This window comes from Salmo salar, chromosome 17, assembly GCF_965601325.2.
Source record: "Salmo salar chromosome 17, fSalSal1, whole genome shotgun sequence".
Lineage (NCBI taxonomy): Eukaryota > Metazoa > Chordata > Actinopteri > Salmoniformes > Salmonidae > Salmo > Salmo salar.
Window position 1 is genome coordinate 37,895,242 of NC_138307.1, and position 12,259 is coordinate 37,907,500.

General features: G+C 41.3%; 1 protein-coding gene across 1 annotated transcript in view; it reads right to left on the reverse strand.

Moving 5' to 3' along the window:
* The window catches only part of LOC106575880 (protocadherin-9), a 601,426-nt gene that overhangs the window by 505,167 nt on the left and 84,000 nt on the right, over positions 1 to 12,259 (reverse strand). Inside the window, exon 3 of the mRNA XM_082963751.1 lies at positions 5,124 to 5,237. Coding sequence (XP_082819877.1) covers positions 5,124 to 5,237 — 114 coding nt within the window. The remainder of the gene's footprint in view (positions 1 to 5,123; positions 5,238 to 12,259) is intronic.

Genomic DNA, 12,259 nt, shown 5'->3' on the forward strand with positions numbered 1-12,259 from the left:
AAGCCTTGCTCCAACACCAATCAGATAAGCAGTAAATGAACATAGTGTTCCACTTCCAGTTTAGAAGAAACACTGAACAGGAACTTCAGAACGAACGGTGAGTGTAAAACAGGTTTAGAAGGCTGGCAGCACAATTCTGATACGGTTTTCCAATAATTGGTGTTTTGACCAATCACATCCGATCGTTTCACATCAGATCTTTTTCAGAACTGATCTGATTGGTCAAAAGACCAATTAGTGAAGGAAACGCTCACAAGGCCTGCCTGTGTAATCCGCAGCCTAACCAGAATAAATATACGTGTTTAATATACGTGTTTTCTCCGTATAAACACTGAAGAGAGAACTTTTGGTTTAAGACGTGTTCTAGATATTAAGACGTGTTTCCATTTACACCCTCCTTCTCCTTCATAGTAATACTATCTAGAGTATACAACACCCTCCTTCTCCTTCATAGTAATACTATCTAGAGTATACAACACACTCCTTCTCCATCATAGTAATACTATCTACAGTATACAACACCCTCCTTCATAGTAATACTATATGCAGTATACAACACCCTCCTTCATAGTAATACTATCTACAGTACACAACACCCTCCTTCATAGTAATACTATCTACAGTATACAACACCCTCCTTCTCCCTCATAGTAATACTATATACAGTATACAACACCCTCCTTCATAGTAATACTATATACAGTATACAACACCCTCCTTCTCCCTCATAGTAATACTATATACAGTATACAACACCCTCCTTCTCCTTCATAGTAATACTATCTACAGTATACAACACCCTCCTCCATAGTAATACGATCTACAGTATACAACACCCTCCTTCATAGTAATACTATCTACAGTGTACACCACCCTCCTTCATAGTAATACTATCTACAGTACACAACACCCTCCTCCATAGTAATACTATCTACAGTATACAACACCCTCCTTCATAGTAATACTATCTACAGTGTACACCACCCTCCTTCATAGTAATACTATCTACAGTATACAACACCCTCCTTCATAGTAATACTATATACAGTATACAACTCCCTCCTTCTCCTTCATAGTAATACTATCTACAGTATACAACACCATCCTCCATAGTAATACTATCTACAGTATACAACACCCTCCTTCATAGTAATACTATCTACAGTATACAACACCCTCCTCCATAGTAATACTATCTACAGTATACAACACCCTCCTTCATAGTAATACTATCTACAGTATACAACACCCTCCTTCATAGTAATACTATCTACAGTACACACCAACCTCCTTCATAGTAATACTATCTACAGTACACAACACCCTCCTTCATAGTAATACTATATACAGTACACACCACCCTCCTTCATAGTAATACTAAATACAGTATACAACACCCTCCTTCATAGTAATGCTATCTACAGTATACAACACCCTCCTTCTCCCTCATAGTAATACTATCTACAGTATACACCACCCTCCCTCATAGTAATACTATCTACAGTATACAACACCCTCCTTCATAGTAATACTATCTACAGTATACAACACCCTCCTTCTCCCTCATAGTAATACTATATACAGTATACAACACCCTCCTTCATAGTAATACTATATACAGCATACAACACCCTCCTTCTCCCTCATAGTAATACTATCTACAGTATACAACACCCTCCTTCATAGTAATACTATCTGCAGTATACAACACCCTCCTTCATAGTAATACTATCTACAGTACACAACACCCTCCTTCATAGTAATACTATCTACAGTATACAACACCCTCCTTCATAGTAATACTATCTACAGTATACAACACCCTCCTTCATAGTAATACTATCTAGAGTATACAACTCCCTCCTTCGCCATCATAGTAATACTATATACAGTATACAACACCCTCCTTCTCCTTCATAGTAATACTATATACAGTATACAACACCCTCCTTCATAGTAATACTATCTACAGTATACAACACCCTCCTCCATAGTAATACTATCTACAGTATACAACACCCTCCTTCATTGTAATACTATCTACAGTGTACACCACCCTCCTTCATAGTAATACTATCTACAGTATACAACACCCTCCTCCATAGTAATACTATATACAGTATACAACACCCTACTTCATAGTAATACTATCTACAGTGTACACAACCCTCCTTCATAGTAATACTATCTACAGTATACACCACCCTCCTTCATAGTAATACTATATACAGTATACAACACCCTCCTTCTCCTTCATAGTAATATTATCTACAGTATACAACACCCTCCTCCATAGTAATACTATCTACAGTATACAACACCCTCCTCCATAGTAATACTATCTACAGTATACAACACCCTCCTTCATAGTAATACTATCTACAGTATACAACACCCTCCTTCATAGTAATACTATCTACAGTACACACAACCCTCCTTCATAGTAATACTATCTACAGTACACAACACCCTCCTTCATAGTAATACTATCTACAGTATACACCACCCTCCTTCATAGTAATACTAAATACAGTATACAACACCCTCCTTCATAGTAATGCTATCTACAGTATACAACACCCTCCTTCTCCCTCATAGTAATACTATCTACAGTATACACCACCCTCCTTCATAGTAATACTATCTACAGTATACAACACCCTCCTTCATAGTAATACTATCTACAGTATACAACACCCTCCTTCATAGTAATGCTATCTACAGTATACAACACCCTCCTTCTCCCTCATAGTAATACTATTGACAGTATACACCACCCTCCTTCATAGTAATACTATCTACAGTATACAACACCCTCCTTCATAGTAATACTATCTACAGTATACAACACCCTCCTTCTCCCTCATAGTAATACTATATACAGTATACAACACCCTCCTTCATAGTAATACTATATACAGTATACAACATCCTCCTTCTCCCTCATAGTAATACTATATACTGTATACAACACCCTCCTTCATAGTAATATTTATACAGTATACAACACCCTCCTCCATAGTAATACTATATACAGTATACAACACCATCCTCCATAGTAATACTATCTGCAGTATACAACACCCTCCTTCATAGTAATACTATCTACAGTATACACCACCCTCCTTCCCCCTCATAGTAATACTATATACAGTATACAACACCCTCCTTCATAGTAATACTATATACAGTATACACCACCCTCCTTCATAGTAATACTATCTACAGTATACAGCACCCTCCTCCATAGTAATACTATATACAGTATACAACACCCTCCTCCATAGTAATACTATCTTCAATATACAACAGCCTCCTTCATAGTAATACTATCTACAGTACACAACACCCTCCTTCATAGTAATACTATATACAGTATACAACACCCTCCTTCATAGTAATACTATCTACAGTACACACCACCCTCCTTCATAGTAATACTAAATACAGTATACAACACCCTCCTTCATAGTAATGCTATCTACAGTATACAACACCCTCCTTCTCCCTCATAGTAATACTATCTACAGTATACACCACCCTCCTTCATAGTAATACTATCTACAGTATACAACACCCTCCTTCATAGTAATACTATCTACAGTATACAACACCCTCCTTCATAGTAATGCTATCTACAGTATACAACACCCTCCTTCTCCCTCATAGTAATACTATCGACAGTATACACCACCCTCCTTCATAGTAATACTATCTACAGTATACAACACCCTCCTTCATAGTAATACTATCTACAGTATACAACACCCTCCTTCTCCCTCATAGTAATACTATATACAGTATACAACACCCTCCTTCATAGTAATACTATATACAGTATACAACATCCTCCTTCTCCCTCATAGTAATACTATATACAGTATACAACACCCTCCTTCATAGTAATATTTATACAGTATACAACACCCTCCTCCATAGTAATACTATATACAGTATACAACACCATCCTCCATAGTAATACTATCTGCAGTATACAACACCCTCCTTCATAGTAATACTATCTACAGTATACACCACCCTCCTTCCCCCTCATAGTAATACTATATACAGTATACAACACCCTCCTCCATAGTAATACTATCTTCAATATACAACACCCTCCTTCATAGTAATACTATCTACAGTACACAACACCCTCCTTCATAGTAATACTATATACAGTATACAACACCCTCCTCCATAGTAATACTATCTGCAGTATACAACACCCTCCTTCATAGTAATACTATCTACAGTATACACCACCCTCCTTCCCCCTCATAGTAATACTATATACAGTATACAACACCCTCCTTCATAGTAATACTATATACAGTATACACCACCCTCCTTCATAGTAATACTATCTACAGTATACAGCACCCTCCTCCATAGTAATACTATATACAGTATACAACACCCTCCTCCATAGTAATACTATCTTCAATATACAACACCCTCCTTCATAGTAATACTATCTACAGTACACAACACCCTCCTTCATAGTAATACTATATACAGTATACAACACCCTCCTCCATAGTAATACTATCTACAGTACACAACACCCTCCTTCATAGTAATACTATCTACAGTATACAACACCCTCCTTCATAGTAATACTATCTACAGTACACAACACCCTCCTTCATAGTAATACTATCTACAGTATACAATACATCAGCAATAGCATCATCATTAGGAATCACCACAGTGCAAACACAGCAATATAGGCTTAAAAATAGCACCACACACACAATCCCCAGATGGCCGTTGACCCAGTGTCTTCAGAGCAGTGAAGGCAATGAGATGAATTATCCCAGTGATTGTAACGATGCTGGACAAGAGGAGCGGAAACAGCAGAACATCAAGGTGTCTGTCAGTGGTGGTTTACAGCAGACGAAGAGTTGGTATATTGTCTCCCTCCCAAATAGACCCTTAGTCTTTATTTAGTGCACTACTTTTTTTGACCAGGGCCCATAAGGGTAGTGCACTAAATCAGGACTAGGGATCCATTTTGGGACACATCCCAAGAGTGGAGTGCAGTGGTTGGGTTTGGTGATACTGTGAAGATCCTATGACTGAGATCAGCGATGAGAGATTGAGGAGACAGCGGTACTCACTAGAGGTGTGCACGGGGTCCAGTATTCTGGGTTGAGCTCGGCCCTGGAGCGGAGGTCCAGGTATTCAGGGTTCAGTTCGGTTCGGGCGCGGGTCAACGTCCCTGTTAGCGTTCCCTATAATAGGAAGGATTGAAAAAAAACGGGGTTTAGTGACATCATTCATCTGGTAGGTACTTGGTTATGATCTGCGACCCAAATGGAACCCTATTCCTTTAATAGTGGGCTACGTTCTACCAGGGTCTATGGGGCTCCTGTCAAAACCAGTGCACTGCAAAGGGATAGAGCGCCATTTGGGACACAGAGCCGTTAAGGGTGGCGATAGTGATGATGATGGTGGTGGTGGTGGTGGTGGTGGTGGTAGTGGTGATGGTGGTGGTGGTGGTGGTAGTGGTGATGGTGGTGGTGGTGGTGGTGGTTATGGTGGTGGTGGTCATGGTGGTGATGGTGGTGGTTGGTGCTGGTGGTGATGGTGGTGGTGGTGGTGGTAGTGGTGATGGTGGTGGTGGTGGTGGTAGTGGTGATGGTGGTTGTGGTGGTGGTGGTGGTGGTGGTGGTCATGGTGGTGGTGGTCATGGTGGTGGTAGTGGTGGTTGTGGTGATGATGGTGGTGGTGGTCATGGTGGTGGTGGTCATGGTGGTGATGGTGGTGGTTGGTGCTGGTGGTGATGGTGGTGGTGATGGTGGTGGTGGTGGTGATGGTGGTGGTGGTGGTCATGGTGGTTGTGATGGTGGTTGGTGGTGGTGGTGGTTATAATGGTGGTGGTGGTGGTGGTGGTGTTGATGGTGGTAGTGGTGGTGGTGGTGTTGGTGGTGGTGATGGTGGTGGGTGGTGGTGGTGGTGGTTGGTGGTGGTGGTTATAATGGTGGTGGTGGTGGTTATAATGGTGGTGGTGGTGGTGGTGGTCATAATGGTGGTGGTTATAATGGTGGTGGTGATGGTGGTGGTTATAATGGTGGTGGTGGTGGTGGTTATAATGGTGGTGGTGATGGTGGTGGTGGTGTTGGTGGTGGTGGTGGTGGTGATGGTGATGATGGTGGTGATGGTGGTGGTGGTGGTGATGATGGTGGTGGTGGAGGTGGTGGTGGTGGTGGTGATGGTGATGATGGTGGTGGTGGAGGTGATGGTGGTGGTGGTGGTGGAAAATAGAAAAGAGAGAGAACTGCCTGGTCCTATTTTCATTCATAAATGATGCAGATGGCATAAAAAAAAAGCCTGAGGGGAAAAGAGAGAAACGTTGCATGTCTTTTCCAAGTATTTTCTCTTGAAGCCAGCGACTTATTGCTGCTCTCAATTATTCCTCAGTCTTCAAATCCACTGTTAGTTCAAGAGCGTACAAACAAGTTACAAATGTTCTTACCAGCCCAACTGTGCACTCAAGATGTTTCTTGTTGTGTTCGTTTTAGGGGACAGATGAGTGTGGGTTTTGTAAAAAAAAAAAAAACAACAAAAAAACATTACGGAAAATGTTTTTCTACGCTGAAAGGCTTCGCGTGACAGGCAAATCATATTTCTGTCCCATATTTCTGTCCCCATATTTCTGTCCCAAACGTTCAGAAAAAGCATAACAATAATTTTAAGAATTATAGATACAGAACTCCTCTATACACTCTATATGTCCGATTTTAAAATAGCTTTTTGGTGAAAGCACATTTTGCAATATTCTAAGTACATAGCCCAGCCATCACGGGCTAGCTATTTAGACACCCGGCAAGTTTAGCCTTCACCAAAATCAGATTTACTATTATAAAAGTTTGATTACCTTTTGTTGTCTTCGTCAGAATGCACTCCCAGGATTGCTACTTCAATAACAAATGTTGGTTTGGTCCAAAATAATCCATCGTTATATCCGAATAGCGGCGTTTTGTTCGTGCGTCCCAGACACTATCCGAAATGGTAAATCAGGGTCGTGCGCATGGCGCAATTCGTGACAAAAAAAATCTAAATATTCCATTACCGTACTTCGAAGCATGTCAACCGCTGTTTAAAATCCATTTTTATGCCATTTTTCTCGTAAAAAAGCGATAATATTCCGACTGGGAATGTCCATTTAGCTAAACAGAGAAAAGTAAACAAAGCTTTCGGTCGACGCGGGCACGCACCTGAGTCTCACAGTACTGTAACCAGCCACTACCCAAACGCGCTACTTTTTTTCAGCCAGAGCCTGCAAAGCCACGATTCTGCATTTTGCCGCCTTCTGAGAGCCTATGGCAGCCGTAGGAAGTGTCACGGGACAGCTAAGATCCTCACTCTTCAATAAACAGAGACAAGAAGAACGACACCTTGTCAGACAGGCCACTTCCTGCATGAAATCATCTCAGGTTTTTGCCTGCCATATGAGTTCTGTTATACTCACAGACACCATTCAAACAGTTTTAGAAACTTTGGAGTGTTTTCTTTCCAAAGCCAATAATTATATGCATATTCTAGTTACTGGGCAGGAGTAGTAACCAGATTAAATCGGGTACATTTTTTATCCAGCCGTGAAAATACTGCCCCCTAGCCATAACAGGTTAAAGGAAGTGGATCTTCCATATGTGTAAAGTTAAAAAGGAAAGGCCGACACTGTGAGGGAGATTCGTCTGTAAACTGAGGGGCTTCATAACGTGGATACCATAACTGGCTAATATACATTTAGTCTGCATACCAAATGACACCCTATTCCCGATACCAGCCAGGCTCAGCCAGGCGGACCGAGGCCCGGATCCAGACCTACAACAGGGTCAAAAAGGGACTGCAGATCACAACGTTTTAGGGGGGGGGGGGGGGGGGGAATTGAGTCGGGCCTCAACCCCTGGTATCATATTAATACAGATAAGACATGACAAAATGTGTAGAATTAAAACTGCAACATTTTCTCTCTGCCCATGGTATAATGTGTAGAATTAAAACTGCAACATTTTCTCTCTGCCCCATGGTATAATGTGTAGAATTAAAACTGCAACATTTTCTCTCTGCCCCATGGTATAATGTGTAGAATTAAAACTGCAACATTTTCTCTCTGCACCATGGTATAATGTGTAGAATTAAAACTGCAACATTTTCTCTCTGCCCCATGGTATAATGTGTAGAATTAAAACTGCAACATTTTCTCTCTGCCCCATGGTATAATGTGTAGAATTAAAACTGCAACATTTTCTCTTTGCCCCATGGTATAATGTGTAGAATTAAAACGGCAACATTTTCTCTCTGCCCCATGGTAAAATGTGTAGAAGCTTTAAAACCACAAAATGTCCTCTCCACCAACTAGAGGGGTGGGAACAGTTTTTGAGGTGGTTATGAGCTGGGTGTTACTACGGCAATAAATGACAATATTCATCTGGACCTTTGCCACCTAGGAGGTTTGTGTAACTAGACAATGTCCAACAGTACTTCAGTACTTCCTGTCTGGTATAGTGTAATACTATGTAGGGCTCCTGTCTGGTATAGTGTAATACTTTGACTAGGGCTCCAGTAGTGCACCATATAGGGCTCCAGTAGTGCACCATATAGGGCTCTAGTAGTGTACCATATAGGGCTCTAGTAGTGCACTATCTAGGGCTCTAGTAGTGCACCATATAGGGCTCTAGTAGTGCACCATATAGGGCTCTAGTAGTGCACCATATAGGGCTCTAGTAGTGCACCATATAGGGCTCTAGTAGTGCACTTTGTAGGGCTCTAGTAGTGCACTATATCGGGCTCTAGTAGTGCACCATATAGGGCTCTAGTAGTGCACCATATAGGGCTCTAGTAGTGCACTTTGTAGGGCTCTAGTAGTGCACTATCTAGGGCTCTAGTAGTGCACTATCTAGGGCTCTAGTAGTGCACCATATAGGGCTCTAGTAGTGCACCATATAGGGCTCTAGTAGTGCACCATATAGGGCTCTAGTAGTGCACTTTGTAGGGCTCTAGTAGTGCACTATATAGGGCTCTAGTAGTGCACCATATATGGCTCTAGTAGTGCACTATATAGGGCTCTAGTAGTGCACCATCTAGGGCTCTAGTAGTGCACCATCTAGGGCTCTAGTAGTGCACTATCTAGGGCTCTAGTAGTGCACCATATAGGGCTCTAGTAGTGCACTATCTAGGGCTCTAGTAGTGCACCATATAGGGCTCCTGTAGTGCACCATATAGGGCTCTAGTAGTGCACCATATAGGGCTCCTGTAGTGCACCATATAGGGCTCTAGTAGTGCACTATCTAGGGCTCTAGTAGTGCACTATCTAGGGCTCTAGTAGTGCACCATATAGGGCTCCAGTAGTGCACCATATAGGGCTCTAGTAGTGCACCATATAGGGCTCTAGTAGTGCACTATATAGGGAGTAGGGTAACATTTGAGACACAAACCTACTGAATGTATAATACATTAAGGACATCCATTTAGTGGATACACATTAAAGTAAGGACATCCATTTAGTGGATACACATTACATTAAGGACATCCATTTAGTGGATACACATTAAAGTAAGGACATCCATTTAGTGGATACACATTAAAGTAAGGACATCCATTTAGTGGATACACATTACAGTAAGGACATCCACTTAGTGGATACACATTACAGTAAGGACATCCATTTAGTGGATATACATTACAGTAAAGACATCCATTTAGTGGATACACATTACAGTAAGGACATCCACTTAGTGGATACTCATTACAGTAAGGACATCCACTTAGTGGATACACATTACAGTAAGGAGTTAGATGTTGCACTTCCTGTCATAATTAGTGAAGTAAAACCTGAAATATTAAATTAATGTGAACCTCTAATCAATTGATCAACAAGCAGGAGTTAGATAAATAATGCCTTATAATCAGTGATGTGTGCTTTCAGAACAACAGAGAGAGAGAGAGAGAGAGAGAGAGAGAGAAAGAGAGAGAGAGAGAGAGAGAGAGAGAGAGAGAGAACAACTGATTGGGTTAATAAAGGGGATGTGATTGGGTTAATAAAGGGGATGTGATTGGGTTAATAAAGGGGATGTGATTGGGTTAATAAAGGGGATGTGATTGGGTAAGGGGAAAAAGAGCAGGTGTGTCTTCAGTGGCGACTGATTGGTGACTGATGAGTGACACCTGTGACTAGGGCAGAAGGAGAGAAAACAAATACACACACAGGATACCTGACTGTTTGTTGGTGGGAAAGGGGGACAACCAGCCAAGTCTCCCATGGCCCTACATTACCCATAGGAAAACAACATCTAAATCCCCTAGTTAGAACTGAGCGGACCACCCACTGTATTTTGGGTTAGTTAGCTGTTCTTAAAGCAGGCTAGAATAGCTTAGCCTCTTTTCCCCACACCCCATTAGCGTGTGTTTATAATAAACCTGAAGTGTTTGACGGTAGATTTAGGTTGTCTGTGGTTTTTAGTTCTCACTGTTACTTTTTCACTGGGGTGATTTGCATGAGATATGTTAAGGGTCTCGTTTCCATCCCCCCCTAGACTGCAGGGCCAAATGGGTTCGTAACAAGGGCCAATAGGACTCTGATCACAAGGGCCAATAGGAATCTGGTCAAAAGGGCCAATAGGACTCTGATCACAAGGGCCAATAGGATTCTGGTCAAAAGGGCCCCTAGGAATCTGGTCAAAGGGGCCAATAGGACTCTGATCACAAGGGCCAATAGGATTCTGGTAGCAGCCCATGCTAGCTTCTGAGAAGATGCAGTTCAATTTCTGTTTTCCAAGCTGGGAACAGTACAATACTAATATAGTCCTACCCCAGGCTATAAACTGGGAACAGTACAATACTAATATAGTCCTACCCCAGGCTATAAACTGGGAACAGTACAATACTAATATAGACCTACCCCAGGCTATAAACTGGGAACAGTACAATACTAATATAGTCCTATCCCAGGCTATAAACTGGGAACAGTACAATACTAATATAGTCCTATCCCAGGCTATAAACTGGGAACAGTACAATACTAATATAGTCCTACCCCAGGCTATAAACTGGGAACAGTACAATACTAATATAGTCCTACCCCAGGCTATAAACTGGGAACAGTACAATACTAATATAGTCCTACCCCAGGCTATAAACTGGGAACAGTACAATACTAATATAGTCCTACCCCAGGCTATAAACTGGGAACAGTACAATACTAATATAGTCCTACCCCAGGCTATAAACTGGGAACAGTACAACACTAATATAGTCCTACCCCAGGCTATAAACTGGGAACAGTACAATACTAATATAGTCCTATCCCAGGCTATAAACTGGGACCAGTACAATACTAATATAGTCCTACCCCAGGCTATAAACTGGGAACAGTACAATACTAATATAGTCCTACCCCAGGCTATAAACTGGGAACAGTACAATACAAATATAGTCCTATCCCAGGCTATAAACTGGGAACAGTACAATACTAATATAGTCCTATCCCAGGCTATAAACTGGGAACAGTACAATACTAATATAGTCCTACCCCAGGCTATAAACTGGGAACAGTACAATACTAATATAGTCCTATCCCAGGCTATAAACTGGGAACAGTACAATACTAATACAGTCCCACCCCAGGCTATAAACTGGGAACAGTATAATACTAATATAGTCCTACCCCAGGCTATAAACTGGGAACAGTACAATACTAATATAGTTATACCCCAGGCTATAAACTGGGAACAGTACAATACTAATATAGTCCTACCCCAGGCTATAAACTGGGAACAGTACAATACTAATATAGTCCTACCCCAGGCTATAACCTGGGAACAGTACAATACTAATATAGTCCTACCCCAGGCTATAAACTGGGAACAGTACAATACTAATATAGTCCTACCCCAGGCTATAAACTGGGAACAGTATAATACTAATATAGTCCTACCCCAGGCTATAAACTGGGAACAGTACAATACTAATATAGTTCTACCCCAGGCTATAAACTGGGAACAGTACAATACTAATATAGTCCTATCCCAGGCTATAAACTGGGAACAGTATAATACTAATATAGTCCTACCCCAGGCTATAAACTGGGAACAGTACAATACTAATATAGTCCCACCCCAGGCTATAAACTGGGAACAGTACAATACTAATACAGTCCCACCCCAGGCTATAAACTGGGAACAGTATAATACTAATATAGTCCTACCCCAGGCTATAAACTGGGAACAGTACAATACTAATATAGTTATAC